The sequence below is a fragment of the Macrotis lagotis genome, chromosome 4 (genome assembly GCF_037893015.1).
Source record: "Macrotis lagotis isolate mMagLag1 chromosome 4, bilby.v1.9.chrom.fasta, whole genome shotgun sequence".
Taxonomy (NCBI): Eukaryota; Metazoa; Chordata; class Mammalia; order Peramelemorphia; family Peramelidae; genus Macrotis; species Macrotis lagotis.
In genome coordinates, this window is record NC_133661.1 from 191,092,929 (window position 1) to 191,110,721 (window position 17,793).

At 34.0% G+C, this 17,793-nt stretch overlaps 1 protein-coding gene across 12 annotated transcripts in view; it reads right to left on the bottom strand.

Moving 5' to 3' along the window:
• The window catches only part of RYR3 (ryanodine receptor 3), an 833,777-nt gene that overhangs the window by 20,032 nt on the left and 795,952 nt on the right, over positions 1-17,793 (bottom strand). For all 12 annotated transcript variants that reach the window (XM_074235022.1, XM_074235021.1, XM_074235020.1 and 9 more), the window contains 2 exons: positions 9,455-9,655; positions 8,640-8,770 (listed from right to left, as the gene is read on the bottom strand). In XM_074235022.1, coding sequence (XP_074091123.1) covers positions 8,640-8,770; positions 9,455-9,655 — 332 coding nt within the window. The remainder of the gene's footprint in view (positions 1-8,639; positions 8,771-9,454; positions 9,656-17,793) is intronic.

The window sequence follows — 17,793 nt, forward strand, 5'->3', positions numbered from 1 at the left end:
CTCTGGAAAACAGATTTATTTTTTGCTAAGTTATAGTTTTATAGTCCTTTGGGCATAGTTTCAAACTGTTTTTCAGAATGGTTGGATTAGTTCATAACCAGCAGTGAATTACTGTCCCAAATTTTCAGAGACCCTCTGTCATTTGTTATTTTCCTTTTCTGTCATGTTAGATAATCTAATGGGGTGAGATGATATCTGTCAGAATTGTTTTAATTTGCATTTCTCGAATTAATAATGATTTAGATAGCTATCACTGATAGCTTTGATATCTTCTTAAAACTGTTCTTATCCTTTGGTCACTTATCAATTAGAAAATTGGGTATATTTTTATAATTTTGCCTTAATTCCCTATATATTTGAGCAATTAGGCCTTTATCAGAGAAACTTGCTGTAAAAATTTTCCCCTCAGTTTCCTATTTTCCTTCTAGTTTTGGATGCATTAATTTTTGTTGGGGCAAAAGTTTTTTAATTTCAAAAACATAAAAATTATCTGTTTTATTTCCTGTAAATTTCTCTATCTCTTGTTTGTTCCTAAACATTTCCTTTATGTGTAAATCTAACAGCTACATTTTTCCTAATTTATTTACATCATATTTTATGTCTAAGTTATTTATCCATTTTGACCTTATATGCTGTGAGATGTCTATTTTCTGCCAAACTGTATTCCAATTTTCTCAGCAATGTCTTGTTTTACCCAAAACACTTGATTCTTTGGGTTTATCAAATGCTAGTTTACTAAGTTCATGTTAATTGTAAACCTAATCTATTCCTCTAACCCACCAATCTATTTCTTAGCTAGTACCAGATTGTTTGATTATTACTGCTTTATAATACAGTTTGAGATCTGGGACAGCTAGGCTACCTTCTTTAGCACTTTTAAAAATTATTGATTCCTTTGCTATTCATGACATATTTTTCTTCTATATATATTTTGTTACTATTTTTCTAACTATGTAAAATAATTCTTCATTACCTTGACTGGCATAACTCTGAATAAGTGAATTAACTTAGGTAGAATTATCTCTTTTTTTTAAAATATTGATGACCTATCACATCAGCAATCACTATTTCTATAACTGTTTAGATCTGTATTTGTGAGAAAACATTTTGTTTTGACAGGTTGTTTCTCCTATATTTTATATTGTCTGCAACTATGTTAAAATGTGATTTCTCTATCTCTTATTGGTAGTATATTAAAATATTGATAACATATTGTTTTAATTTTATATTCTGCAATTTAGCTGAAGTTATTGATTGTTTTTCAGTTGATTCTTCAGGGTTCTCTAAGTATATCATCATATCATTGGCAGAGTAAAGTTTTGTTTCCCTGTTGCCTATTTTTATTCTATTAATTTCTTTTTCTTGACTCATTGCTGTAGTTAGCATTTCTAGCACAATATTGAATAACAGTAGTTATGATGGGCATCCTTGCTTCACTCCTGATCTTACTGGGAAAGCTTCAGGTTTATCACCATTGCAGATAATATTTTTTTCTTGGTTTTAGAGAGATACTATTTAACATTTTAAAAAAGGTTCCAATAATCAGATGCTTTGTAGCATTTTTAAGAGGAATGGGTTTTCTATTTTGTCAAGAGCTTTTTCTGCATCTATTGATATAATCATACAATTTTTGTTGTTAATGATAAGTTTCTAATTTTCCTAATAATAAATCAACCCTGCATTCCTGGTATAAATCCCACCTGATGGCAGTGTATGATTTTATAGTTTATTGCTGTGATCTCCTTATTAGCATTTTATTTAAAATTTTTGCAATAATGTTCATTCATTAAACAGATTGATCTATACTGATTTAGGTATAAAACCATATATTACAAAAAAGAATTTGATAAGACTCCTTTATCTATTTTTCAAATAAGTTATATAGTATTGGGATTAATTATTCCTAAAATGTTTAGTAGAATTGACATGTAAATCCATCTGGTCCTGGCGATTTTTTCTTAACTCATTGAGAGTTGGTAAATTACTTTTTCTAGGGTAGGATTATTTATTAAGCATTCTATTTCCTCTTCTGTTAATCTGGGTACTTTATATTTTTATAAATATTCAGTTCACTCAGATCATCAATTTTACTGGCATATAATTGGGCAAAATAACTCAATTGTTCAGTTGTTAATTTCATGTTTCTTTATACATTCACCCTTTTCATTTTTGATATTAGTAATTTGTTGGGGGGGTTGGTTAATCACTGGTTTATTTATTTATTTTGTCATAAAACCAGCTCCTAGTTTTCTTCAATTTTTTTTGGGTTTCAATTTTATTAATATCTCCTTTTAGTTTCAGGATTTTCAGTTTGTGTTTAATTGAGGATCTTAACTTTGTTCTTAATATTTTAGTTACATGCCCAAAATGATCTGCTCCTTCTCTCATTTATTGATGTAAATTTCCCCTAAGCACTGCCCACAAATTCTGGAATGTTATTGTTGTTATTCTCACTAATGAAAGTATTGATTTCTCTCTATGATTTGTTAGGATTATTTAGTATTAGATTATTTAGTTTTAATGGACTTTTTTCTTTTAGGTTTTTGCAAGGTAAATGGAGTTAAGTGGTTTGCCCAAGGCCACACAGCTAGGTAATTATTAAGTGTCTGAGACTGGATTTGAACCCAGGTACTCCTGACTCCAGTGCTGGTGCTTTATCCACTGCGCCACCTAGCCGCCCCTTTAATGGACTTTTAATCCATACTTCCATGATCATTTATTGCATTATGGTCTGAAAAGGGTACATTTCATTTTTCTGCATTTAGTTGTGAGGTTTTTATGCTCTGATAATTTTTTTCTGAAGATGCCATATTCAGCTGAGAAAAATGAATATTCTTTTCCATTTCAATTCAGTTTTCTCCAGTGTTCTAGTATATCTAACTTTTCTAAGATCCTATTCCATATCCTTGATTCCCTTCTTGTTTATTTTATGGTTAGATTTATCTTTGAGAGGGGAAATTTGAGGTTTCCTGCTTATAATAAAATTCTGTCCATTTCTTCCTGTAACTTCCTGTTACTTCCTGTTAACTTTAAGAATTTAAATGCAATGCTATTTTGTACATATATTTTTAATGTTGATTCTACTTCATTATCCTTGGAAACTTTTTAGCAAATGTAGTTTCCCTGCTAGTCTCCAATTGATTCTGTTTTCTATATTTACTTTTTATTATGATAAAATTCTTAGAAAATACATGTATCTTATTTCCATATAGAAAGTTTAGTTTCTTCAGTTTAGTCTTCATGATTTCTCCTTCCTGTTTATCTTTTTATGGGAAGCTAGGCAGAGAAATGGATAGAGTACTGGCCTTGGAATCAGGAGGATCTGAGTTCAAATCCAGACTCAGACACTTGATATTTTCTAGCTATGTTGACCTTGGGCAAGTCACTTAACCCTGTTTATCTTGTATCCAGGGTCATCTCCAGTTGATCTGATTCATATCTGGCCATTGGATCCAGAGGACTCTGGAGGAGAAAGTGAGGCTGGTGACAGTACCCCCTCAAATCCAATTCATATTCTTGTCATGGCATCATCTCCTCTTATTTCGTGGTCTTTTTTTGAGAATGAAGGACAAACATGGTTATCTTTTTATGCTTCTCTTAAGTCTTGTATTGGAAAGTCAACTTTTCTATTCTGTATTCTTTTATATAAAAAGTGTTATTTTAAAAAAGAACTTCATTAAATATAAGATTTTCCTTTGAAGGATTATTCTCAGTTTTGCTGTTAGGTTATTCTTGGTTATATTTCCAGTTCCTTTGTCTTCCAGAATCTCATAGTCCATGTTTTAGGCTCTTTTAATAAGGTTTTGCATTGTATTTGAATAGCTTCTTTCTAGCTACTTGAGGAATTTTTTTTCTGTAACCTAGGAGCTCTGCAAATTGGCTATAATATTTGTGGTAGTTTTCATTTTGTGATTTCTTTTAGGAGGTGATTGGTGGGTTCTTTTATTTTCTATTTTACTTTCTGGGAAATTTTCCTTGATAATGTCTTTAAATATCAGTCTGGTCTCTTTCAAATAATTCAGCAATTCTTAAATTAAATTATCTCTCCTGGATCTATTTTCCAATATCTTCCCAATGAAATATGAATGGTGAAACTTCTTTGTTTCATTCTTTTTATTTCATTTTGTTGATGTCTCATGCAGTCATTAGCTTCTACTTGTCCAATTCTGATTTTTAATTTTCTTTCTGAAAGCACTTTTCTCTGCTACTGAACTATGCCCAGAGTGGATAGACAATGGAGTTACCAAATATTGGCTGGTCCTGCATCAAAAGCTAGCACAGAAGTCCCTTGTAATGTCTGGAATGAGAGCTCTCAAAACTGCTGATGTTTTTGTGTGTACCACCTATTCTCTCCATTGATGTTTCATTCACATGGACTCTGAATCTCCTATGTTATCTTGGTCTGGAATTATAATCTCACTCTGAATTTCTGTTTCCTCTGTCTCTCCAGATTTCAATTTGAGGTGTTATTTTAAAGGTTTTTGGTAGAGAAATATTGGGAGAGATCAGTTGAGTGCTTTCTCTATTTCACCCTTTTGACTGTACCTCCAGAAATCTTCAAGTCACTTTTTCTAGGAAATAAATGGATCTCCTAAACATACCTCTCTAACTGGTCAACCCACTGACAGTTTGAAATATTTGGATTCACTACAAAGATTTCCTTTTGCAAACCAGGCTTTCTTGGAGAATGCCTTGGTAAGTCAGATTACATTTCAGAAGTGTGTCCTAAGCAGCTTGTCATTCTTTCTTCCATTAACTTGGTATGAATGACAGCTATTATTTCTTTGAACTGTATTCCAGGCCTTTGGAACACATGCAGAGTAGAGCTAGTTCTGATCCTTGACATCTTCTACTGCTGCTCCTTTCCCCTTCTTACACATCAAGAAATAGTGCAAGACAAAAACAGTTGGTTAGTGTCCCAGATTTCAAAGTAATACATTTCTCCAAAGGATGTCATCCCTAGACTGAATATTCAGTATTTACAAGCTGAACACTTACTTAGCATTATATACTCAGCTCCCTTTACTTTACTTCTAATAAATAATGTTAATTATATTAATCAACAATATTAAAGCAGAATTAGAGTAATTATCTGCCAACAAAAGTAAATCTTAAACCAGAAGAAAAATTGGTTAATTTTTTCCAATTTTTTTCTATTCTGTCCCTTACTTTTGCTAATAGTGAGTTATTGTGAATCTATATATTGTTATTTTTATCTTAATAATATTTTATTTTTTTCAATTACATGTAAAGATAGTTTTCAACAATCATTTTTGTAAAATTTTGATTTCCAGATTTTTCAACCTTCCTCCTTTCTTCTAAGACAGCAAACAATCTGCTATAGTAACCTCTATATATATATATATATATATATATATATATATATATATATATTTCCATATTAGTCATGTTGTAAAAGAAGAATCAGGAAAAAATGGAAAAAACGTGAGAAAGAAAATTACTTTTCAAAAGTGAAAAATAGTATGTTTATATAGATCTACATTCAAACTCTATAGTTCTTTCTATATAAGAAATGTGGATGGCATTTTCTATCTCAAGTCTTTTAGAATTTTCTTTGATCAATATATTGCCAAGAAAACCTAAGTCTATCATAGCTGATCAACACACAATGTTGCTAGTACTCTGTACAATGTTCTTCCGGTTCTGCTCATATCATACTCAGCATCAGTTCATGTAATTCTTAACAGGTTTTTCTGAAATCTGACTGCTCACCATTTTTTTTTTTTAGGTTTTTTTGTAAGGCAGACGGGGTTAAGTGGGTTGCCCAAGGCCACACAGCTAGGTAATTATTAAGTGTCTAAGACCAGATTTGAACCCAGGTACTCCTGACTCCAGGGCCGGTGCTTTATCCACTACGCCACCTAGCCACCCCCAGCTCACCATTTCTTAAAGAACAATAGCATTCCTTTACATTCATATACCACAACTTGTTCAGCCATTCCCCAATCGATGGGCATCCCCTCAATTTCCAATTTTTTGCCACTACAAAAAAGAAGTACTGCAAATATTCTTGTATATGTAGGTGCTTTTCCTTTTCTTAGGATCTCTTTGGTATTCAGACTTAGTAGTGGTGCTGCTGGATCAAAAGGTATGTACAGTTTTATGGTTTATTGTTGGAAATAATTCATCTCCAAAGGACCTAGCATCAGTCAGCAAGTATTTTCTGAATGTATTTACTGTGTGAGCACAACAATGCTTCAAAGGAAAGGCATGTCTATACCTTCCAGGGATGGACAGTTCAGCTGAAGAGACAAGGCATATATACACATTTGCAGGCTCAGGACACACCGACAAGTTTGTCCCCTGTCCTGGGGCTCTGACTTTGGTCCAAGACCATTTAATCCATGGACCAAGTACTAGGGGAAAACTGCTTATTAGATTGGTCCCATGGACTTACTCAGCCACTTCATGATAATTATTCCTTCCAATTATTTATACAGGCTACCTTGGGATCCAGCTGCTTTATTAAAGAAGTTGAAGTGATAATCCCAGAAACTAAAGGAAGTTTCTCACTGCATTTCTTAGTTGTCTGTGAGTGTTTGTGTATGTAAAGGGGGGGAGCAGTCAATGATTTCCCTTACTCTTCTTAACTCTACAATCTGATAATCATTCTCATCATTCAACTAAAATTGTTTTTTCCAAAGTTACAAATGATATCTCTTGATAGGCAAATGCAGTAGCCTATTCTTTTAATATCTTTTTTTTAGGTTTTTGCAAGGCAAATGGGGTTAAGTGTCTTGCCCAAGGCCACACAGCTAGGTAATTATTAAGTGTCAGACCGGATTTGAACCCAGGTACTCCTGACTCCAAGGCTGGTGCTTTATCCACTATGCCACCTAGCCGACCCTGTAGCCTATTCTTAATCCTCATTTTCTTAACCTCTCTTGTAACCTTTGACACTGTTGTTAACTCTCTTCTTGATACCCTCTTTTCTCTAGGTTTTGTTGATATTGCTCTCCCCTGGTATTCCTTCTACCAGTTTGATCATTCCTTCTTAGTCTCCTTGGCTAGATTTTCATCTAAGTTTTACTCCCCAAAGAAAGGGAAAGAGTGGGGAGTCTGATTGAAATACATGTTATAGCAGTTTATAAAATATGAAGTGGAAGATATTCCCCAACCATTTATAGAGACAAATACTAAATGTCTAAAAAAAAGTCCTCTTTCCAAAATAGAGTATTGCCTTTCAGAATCCGCATGCCTTTCAGAAATCAACAAACTACAACAAATAAGAATCAGAATAATAGTCATAAATTATTTAGATGTGTGATTTGTATCTACTGAAGATGAGATAATGTGGTAGACATAATAATACTAGATATGGGGTCAAAAGACATTTGACTTTAAACTTTTCCTTGTATTCTTTTGTAGTTCCCCCCCAAAAGCTACCTGTTCTACAAACATGAATTAGGCATGAAACTGGTAGCCTTATTCCCACATAGAGAAGGGAATATTAAACAATAAAGAATCATAGAACAATTAAAAATCAGCTGAGATACTATTAACCAGTCTCATTAAGACATTTGCAAGAAAAAAAAAGCGAGAGAGAGAGAGATTTATTGTCCCCCAAGACTCTTTCCTGAACCATTTTCTTTCTATTTTACTTGGTGATCCCATCAGCATCCCTGGATTGAATAATCATCTCTGTGCAGATAACTCATTTATTTAACCACCCCAGACTCTCTTTTGACTTTCAGATTCATTTTCAATTGCCTATTAGACATGTCAAACTAAAAATCCCATAGGTTTCCTATACTTAACATATCTCAAAGTGAGTAGAAGATCTGTCATCTAAAATCCTCGTTTTTTTTCCAATTGATGGTTACCACCACTGTTTGACTCATCCAGTTATTATCTTTAACTTCTCACTTTCTTCATCCCTACATACAATCAGTTGCTGTCTTTTCATTTCTACTTTTTCTTCTGACATTGAAGCCAGCCTAGTGGAGGCCCTCATTACATCATGCCTAGATTACTGCAATTATCTATCTGCTAGTGGGTCTCCTTGTCAAATTCCTCCCCATTCCAATCCATTCTTTAATCACCTATCAGGTGCAGGTCTACACATGTAAACCCCCTACTCAACAAATTCCTATGACTCCTTTCTTTTAGAATCAAACAAAATTCTCTCCCTCATGTCAAGTAAATCAACCTCCTGCATGGTCTTTCCTAGTTTTCCTTAATGAGATTACACAAATTTATTTTGCACACATTGTATTTTCCATTGGATTGTGTACATTTTATTTTAGTTTTATTTCTTTTTTATTTATTTAAAGCAATAGGGTTAAGTGACTTGTCCAAGGCCACACAGCTAGGCAATTATTAGGTGTCTGAGGTTGTATTTGAACTCAGGTCTTCCTGACTTCAGGGCCAGTGCTCTATCCATTGCACTATCTAGCTGCCCCCCCCCCCCAGATTGTGAACTTCTTAAGAGCAGAGATTATTTGGGGGGGGTCTTTTTTGCACATAGTAGGTGCTTCATAAATACTTGCTGATAGTTAAGATTAGTCTAAGGAACAGAAACCCCACATTTGTATTTATGTTCCAACACCTGAGAAAAAGGAGATCAAAGACCTCCCCCCCCCCCTTTCTATTTTCTTCTTTTATAGATAGATACTCACGGTGTATTGATGACTAGGCGATCCCACTGCCCTTTGATGTCATCTTCTGAAGGCTGTTCAGTGATATACAAACCATCAAACTCCAACTTCCTGGCTATTTCCTTTTCTCTTTTGAACACCACCAAAGGGACCTGAGAAATAAAAGAAGAGTCAGGGAATGAATTTCTGATGAAAGCAACTTCTCCATTCAGTTATTTCCACAATAACTCTTTAAACATCTGGGGCAATATCTTCTTTTGGAATATCCATATGGATGAGAATTTATGATCTGCTTGTACTGAAAATTTAGCTGTTAGCAAAAAGGTCATCCATGTGAAATTAAGGCTCAGTAAATATTCTTTTTCAGCTATACTACTGTCAAGATATAATCAGGTACCACTTTCCTTGTACATGAAAACTTTCTTGATTCTCCCCCTATATTTCCAATCATGCTATATCCATTAGATAGAACTGCTTTTTTTGGGACCTCAACCTCCCCCAGTAGATTATAAGCTCAGAAGTAGTTCTACATTTGCTTTAGAACAAGCTGTTTATCACCATGCCTAGAACATAATAGTCACTTAATAAATGCCTGATGATTAATTACTTGAACCTTGTCAAGATGTTTGATCCACAGGATTAAGTTTTGCTTTCCCTAGATTTGGTCTGAAGGAATGATTTTTAGGGCAGAAACCTTTAAGGGTAGAAGGAAAACAGTAGAGACTGTACTAGAGTGTGAAATCTCTATTACCCACTCTGAAGGGCCAATAGTTTATGTCAAACCACCTTCTCCCACACAGAAGAGGCTCAGAGAAAAAGTGAGAAGCCATTCTCACCTTTAAGCAGTAATAGCCCACAACACATACAAAGGAGATGATGGTGTGGATGATGGCCAGAGCCCTCAGGGTTGGTGCCATGTACCCAGTACTCTCCTGCAGGACAAAGAACACCATCCCTTCTTCTTCCTCCTCCTCTTCATTGAAGGGAGTCCACAGGTTGGAGTCCTCTGCATCATCCTCAAAGGGCTCCTCAGTTACCTAGTCCAAAATACCCAGACACATTTACACACACACACACACACACACACACACTCTTTTGAAAGGTGAAAGGAGTCTTCCCAAGTAATTCCTTCTTTCCTTTGCATTGCCAACTAATATGAATGAGGACATAGTTGTAATAATAAATTAAAGTTGATTTTATGTTAATAATTAAGTATAGGTTAAAATCTGATTATATTCTATGAAAATAAACATAAATGTAGCAGACTGTGTGATCTGTGTATTTTGTTTGATTGTCAGGTTGTATAAAAACCATGTTTTTTACTTAAGATGAGTTGACTGTATGACCTTGGACAAATCACTTAACCCCATTGCCTAGCAAAAACCAAAAAAAAAAAAAAGGTAAAACAACCAAAGAAAACCCAGAATAAAAGGACATGGTTGAAAATTGTGAATTCCTTTTGCTGGGGCCAGTCTGAACATCAGAATCAATTTAAAAAAGAATATATTCTATGAAGACCATAACATCATAGAATCCTGGTTTGCTATACAAGGCAGATTCATAGAACTAAGCCAAGTGTACCTGCCTATGTCAGGTACAATGGCTCCAAGAAATAGTTTTCACATTGGAGAGGCTATAATGGCCCCAATTTGATTACTTTTATAAAATTGTAGGTCCATGAGCCTCACACCAGAGAAGCACTTTGCCTAAGCAAGTATTATCTCCTCTTCCTCTCCCTCCTGCCCTCCACCCTTGCCTTGTCATTGGCATACTCACTGATATAGACTGAGATATAAATTTAAGCAGAGGAGCAAAATGACATAAGGAATTCCCTGCTTTCCTACCCTCAATTTTGTTTGGCATAGTTCTAGAAAAGTTAACTTTAGAAAAAAGGATGAGAGAGAAATTAAATGTATAATAAATATTGGCAAAAAGGATATAAAATTATCTTTCTTTGCAGATGAAAAAAATGATTTACTCAGAAAACTCTGGAAAATCAGTCATGCAACTAATCAAGATTAACAACTTCAGTAGAGTACAGAATAAATTAACAAGAATAATCAGAATTTCTAAAAAACACCAACAAAAAATCAAGAAGTAATGTAAAGAAAAATTATATTTAAAATAACTAAACAGGGTTTGTATAAATATGGATATGAAGCACACATAGAAATAAAGGAAGACGTTGAGAAAGTTTTATCAATAATGGTTGTATTGTATTGTATTGTATTACTATAATAAAATACATCTAAATTAACTTACATTTTAATGTCATAATAGTCAAAATCTAAAGAGATTTCCTTATAAAACTAAATAAATGTTTTGGGAATAATAAAAGATATAAACTTGAAAGGGAAACTTTTGAAAAAGCAGGAATGAAAAGAGAAGAATAAAGAATTAATCATTAAAACTTTGATACTTAGTAAAAAGTAGAAAAGTAGATAAATGGAACAGATGAGATAACCTAAGCAGGAATTAGTTATAATTGAGTGCAAAGTTTAATAATTTTAATAACAAATGATAGAAGGGTGACTACTTGAAAAGAACAACTATGAAAACTGGAAAGTTTGAGGAGAAATTAGCTTTAGACAACATCTAACATGATAAATTACAATGGTATCTAAATAGATATAGAACCTATATAAAAAGGCATTTTTTAAACTTAAAGTAAAAAAATGATGAAGCCATCATATTTAGGGTGAGCATTCTTAATAAAAATAAAATAAGGGGGAGGCTAGGTGGCATAGTAGGGGGCGGCTAGGTGGTGTAGTAGATAAAGCACTGGCCCTGGAGTCAGGAGTACCTGGGTTCAAATCTGGTCTCAGACACTTAATAATTACCTAGCTATGTGGCCTTGGGCAAGCCACTTTAATCCCATTGCCTTGCAAAAAAACCCAAACAAACAAACAAATAAATAAGTAAATAAAATGAAAATTTAAAAAGGAAAAAGGTGCTCCTAAAAGATAAAATGGGCAATATTGATTGTATAAAATGAAAAGACTTCTGAATAGATTAATGTGGATAGTAGAAGAGAAACAGTTAACTATCACATATCTCTGATAAAAATCTGATGCAATTGATAAAATATATAAGATCAAGAACTAATATACACAAATATTCAAAGAATATTTTTTAAAAACTGATGCAAACAACTCTAAGCTTTTATCATAAATTCCTAAAAGTGGCTAAGATGATCAAAAGAACAGAAAAGTCCATATTTTAAGGTCCTATAGGAAGACAAGTACATGATTCAGAATAGGAGAGTTAAGAATTGGCCCAATCATTATGGAAAACCATTTGGAATTATATGAGAAAAGTCATTAAACTATTCATACCCTTTGATCAAATTAACTTACCCAAAAGAGATAAAACAAACCAACAAAAAGTAGATCCAATATATGCCATGATATTCATAGAAGCACTTTTTTTGTGGTAGCAAAAAAAATTTATTATAAACAAAGTGGGAACTACTGATTAGGGAACAGATGAATAAATTGTACTATGTGAATATAGTGAAAAATTGTTGGACCATTAGGAATGAAGAATTCAGAGAAATGGGAGAAGATGAATGTAAAGCAAAGTAAGTAAAAGAAGAAAAAATAATAAACAATGACTACATTCATCTCAATAAAAACAAGACAGAAAAGAAAATGAACTTTAAATGTAATGATCACACTTGGTCCAGAAGAACAAATGAAAAAAAAATACCTCCACCCTGGTGGAAGAGAGCAGGAGGAGACCACAGTTGCAGAATGTCCTCCAACACAATAGCTGTGTCCAGGGGCTTCACTTACTTCAGGAAAGGGTTTCAATGAAGATGTCAATCAGGAAATGATTGAAAATGAATAAAAACAAAAGGTATCCAGGGGCTTCCAGGGTGGAACCAAAATGACACCTGGCAGTTAGTATGCTCTCTAAGTTTTTCCCTACATTTCTAAACAGATGTTAAAGCCACAAATCTTACCCCCCCCCCCCCAACAAAAAGATTGAAACAAGTTTTCAATTGTAGATGTCATGGAGGCTTTGATGAAGTTTTGTCACTTCAGGGGAAAGGAAGAAATAAAGCCCAGCCAGGCAGAATAGTGGGAAAGCCAGCCAGAGGCTTTTAGCCATCTTGCAGCCTAGGGCCCTGCAGGTGGACAGCAGCCCAGGTCCCGGCAGCTGGACAGCAAGCCAGCCAGCTGGGCAGGTCCTAATCCCAGACAAAGTCTGAACCCTGGGAACATTGGTACAAAAGACAGGACTGGGTTGTGAACAAACCACTGTACAGGCAGAACTTGGACAGAAAGGGGAAAACACACCTCTGCATAGGCAACATTTTGGTCAGTGATAAGTCAGGGATCAGACCCCAGTCCCAACACAAAAAGCTTGGGACTATATTTCCTATATCCCAAAAGCAGAACTCAACAATCAAAATTAGTAAAAACTTAAGAGTGTTAATCTTAGAAAGCTACTACATAGATAGAGATGATAAAAATGCTACCTCAGAAGAAAGAAAGCAGTAATAAATTACCTACATAGGAAGTCTCAAACAAGTCTATGAATTGGACTCAAATCAAAATCTCATAAAAGAGCTTAAAAAAGAATTGAAAAACCAAAGAAGAGAAGAAAAAAGAAAAGTGGGAAAAAGAAATGAGAGCCATGTAGGAAAATTATGAAAAATTGACCAAACAAATCAACTCCATTAGAAGTTAAAAAATAACCAACTGAGGGGCGGCTAGGTAGAGAAGTGGATAAAGCACCGGCCCTGGAGTCAGGAGTGCCTGGGTTCAAAGCCGGTCTCAGACACTTAATAATTACCTAGTTGTGTGGCCTTGGGCAAGCCACTTAACCCCATTTGCCTTGCAAAAACCTAAAAAAAAAAATAACCAACTGAATGTAACTCTTCAAAAAATAAAATTGACCAACTGGAGAAGGAATGCAACTCATCTAAAACTCAAACTGATCAACTGAAAAGGGAATACAACTCAGCAAAAATTAAAATTAATCAACTGGAAAAGGAAACACAAAAGTTAACTGAAGAAAATAAAACCCTAAAAATTAGAATCGGACAAATAGAAACTAACGAATCTATGAGTCACCAAGATTCCATCAAACAAAAAAAAACCCAAAAGGTAGAAAAAAACTGAAGAAAATGTTAAATACCTTTTTAGGAATAGCAAATGATCTGGAAAATAGATCCAGTAGAGAAAATTTACAAATGATTGGTCTACTAGAAAGCCTAGATCAAAAAAAGAACCTGGAAAATATATTTGAGGAAATTATCAGGGAAAACTATCCAAATATAGTAGCTTAAAAAAATAACCCTTGAAAGTACACACAGAACCCCTCCCAAAAGAAACCCCCAGGATAAAATTCCAAGAATTATGATAGCCAAATTCCAGAATTCTCAAATAAAGGAGAAAATACTACAAGCAACCAAAAAGAAGCAATTTGAATACAAAGGAACCACAATCAATTACACAGAATTTATCAGTTTCAACATTAAGGATTTGGAGGACCTGGAATATGATATTTTGAAGGGCAAAGGACCTTAGATTACAACCAAGAATTTACTACCCTGTAAAATTCAGCATATTCTGTCAGGGAAAAGATGGATGTTCAATGAAATAGAGGACTTCCAAAATTTCCTTATAAAAAGATCAGAACTGAACACAGAATTCCATCTTTTAATACAGGACTCAAGAGATAAAAGGTAAACAAAAAGGGGAAAAAACACAAATATTAGTCAAGTACATTAAGTTGTACACACCCCTATAGGGGAAGATAACATTATATTTCTCTTAGGATCGTTAAAGGGTTGAATACAGTTGATTATACTATATATATGTATATATACAGTTGAATACAGTTGATTATATTATATAAGGATATGGTTAGTTCTTATCCTTTGTTATCAAAGAAAACCAAAATGACATCACTATGTTTGAGACAAATTACAGTGAGTCTGACTATGGCTGATTAGACCAATATGAGATTGGAGTGCTCTACCACAGACCAGGCACAAATAACACCTGGGGTGCATACTGTGAATGCAAGCATCTCACACTTCCTTTGAGCTACTTTAATTCTGCCTTGCTCATAAAGCTCAGCACTTTCTCTGATGAGGCACCCTGCCTGGGCAGTCCTGTGCCAACATCTCCCATGCCTTATAATCAATTCTAATGTTCTTAAGAGAGGGCTTCAGGGTATTCCAGTACTTATAGTAATTAGAGATTCTATATATAATTAAATCAGAGGTGACTTTAGTAGATACTTGGAGGTTTATAGTTCAATAGGGGCAGGGGTTGTGAAGGTACTTAGAAGGGATGGCCATAGAGAGATTAGGAAGTGATCTTGTCTTAAGTCATGTTTAAGGAGGGTTTTTAGTACCATGGCTGGGCTGCTAAAAGGAGAGTTGGAGAGAGTGTGCCCAATACTTTGGGAAGGGCTACAGGGCTTTGGTTGGAGTACCAAAGAGAAGGAAGAGAGAGTATACTTAGAGGGACTGGCCTCACTTTCCTGAATCTAAAACTTTACCAAAAGCAGTAGTTATCAAAACTGCCTGGTACTGGTTAAGAAATAAAGTAATGGACCAATGGATTAGGATAGGTATAAAAGAAATAGTAGTAAATTACTATAGTACGAACCTAAAGACATCAGCTTCTGGGATAAGAAATCATTATTTGACAAAAATTGTTGGGAAAACTGGAAAATAATATGGCAAAAACTGAGCAGACCCACATTTCACAGCCTTTATCAAAATAAAGTCAAAAGGATACAGGATTTAGACATAAAGGGTGATAGCATGAATCAATGAACAATTCAAGAAATACTCTGTCAGATGTATGAAAAGGGAAGAGATTCATGAACAAACAAGAAATTGAGTACATTATAAATTGCAAAATGGCTATTTTAAATTTAAAAATTTTTGCACTAATAAAACCAATGCTGCCAAGATTAGAAGGAAAACAGAAAACTGGGAATCAATTTTCACAGCTAGAGGTACTGATAAAGGTCTCCTTTCTAAAATATATAGAGAATTGAATCAAATTTATAAGGTTACAAGTCATTCTCCATTTGATAAATAGTCAAAAGGATATGTGAACAGACAGTTTTCATATAAAATTAAAACTATATATAATCATATGAAAAATGATCCAGAAATCATTACTGATTAGAGAAATGCAAATAAAAACAACTATAAGGTACCAACTCATATATATCAGATTGGCCAAGATGACAAAAAAGGAAGAATGATCAATGTTGGAGAGACTGTGGGAGGACTGGAACATTAATGCATTGCCAATGAAGATTTGAACCAATCCAATGATTCTGGAGAATAATATGGAATCATGTCTAAAGAGCTATAAAACTGATCATATTCTTCGACCCAGCAATACCAATACTAGGTTTATGTCCAGAAGAAATAATAAAAATGAGAAAAGTCCTACATGTTCCAAAATATTTGTAGCGGCTCTTTTAGTAATGGCAAAAAATTGGAATTGAGCAGTTGCCCATCAATGGGGAAATGGCTGAACAAATTATGGTATATGAATGTTAGGGAGTACTTATGTTCCATAAGAAATCACGTATGGAAAGAACTGCAGGAACTGATGCTGAGCAAAGAAAGCAAAAACCAAGAGAATATTGTATACATTAACAACAACATTGTGAGTTGATCAACTCTGATAAATGCAGCGCCTCTTAGCAATTCAGAGAGTTAGGAACTAATACTGGGAGATCTATTATGGACAATGCTATCCACATCCAGTCAAAAAGAAAAACAAACCAAAACTAAAAAACCTAAGAATCTGAATGAAGTTTAAGTATTTTTAATTTCTCTTATGTTTTTCCTTCTTCTCCCATGGTTTTCTTTCTTTCTTTTGCCTTAGGCCTAATTCCTCATACAGAAAATGACTAATATGTAAACATGTTAAACACAAATGTATGCATATGTATAATGTTCACTAGACTATTTGGTGCTGAGGGGATGGAAGAGGGAAGAGAGGGTGGAAGAAAGTTATGCATGTGTATGAACATAGAAAAACTTATGTAACATAATAGGAAAAATAAAATAAAATATCAATAAGAAAAAAACAAAAGGTGTCAATGAAATTGAAATAAACAAAGGGAAAGGGAAGGGAGTAAATTGCTTCTATATATTTCTCAAATGAGCTACCCATAGAGAATCATTAAAATATAGAAAGAATGTCATTTGAGGAACCTAGAAATTTGCTGGAGACATAATTTAAGAAAGGAGCCAGCAATAAAACTTAAAATATATGTACACAAATGCATAATGCATGACTAATAGGAAATACAGATCCCAAAAGCAGGCAAGTGAGGATAAATACTAAAGCATGGCATAATCCTGTAAGAATAATATAAAAGAATTCTGAAGTTCAGAATGAGATGAAATCGGGGGGGGGGGGAGCTAAGGTTGATGTTAAAAAAGGGTGGCTTTATTTTATTTTTGTTATTTGAAGGAATAAAAGGTCAAAAAGTATTTAACTAACCAATTTGGTTGGATGGGATATTTTGCCTTTGTTTTCTCCAACCAGGAAAATGATCTTTGGAATGGAAAACAAAATAAATATGGATAAATAAGGAATTAATACCCAAGTTAATTAAGAAGATAGAGGATTTGGGCAGATAGGTGGTATAGTGGAGTGTGAACTGAGCCTGGAGTCAGAAAGACTTATATTTGTAAATTCAAATCTGGTCTCAGACTCTAACTAGCTGTGTGACTTCGCACAACCCTATCTGCCTCAGTTTCCTCATCTATAAAATAAGCTGGAGAAGAAAATGGCAAATAACTCCAGTATCTTTGCCAACAAAACACTAAATGGGGTAATGAAGAGTTGGACAGAAATGAAAACAAGAAGGCAGCACTTTAACTGCTTTAGATGATGCAAAGTTACTTCATTCTAATGAATTACATCAGTATAGAAGTGGTGACAGATGTGACTACTGGGTTTTAGTCAGTGTCCTTGGAATAAAATCATGGAAATGTTAGTGCAACTACAGGACTGGAAAAAGTCTCAGTTTCTTAAAAAAAAAGAAAAGATAATGTAGTCTGAAAACTCTAAGTTAGTGAACTTGACTTGAAATTTGAGAATATTCTAGATCATTATTAACAAGATGATGAACCTAAAGATATATAGGAATCAATATCATTAAAAGACAGTTCTCT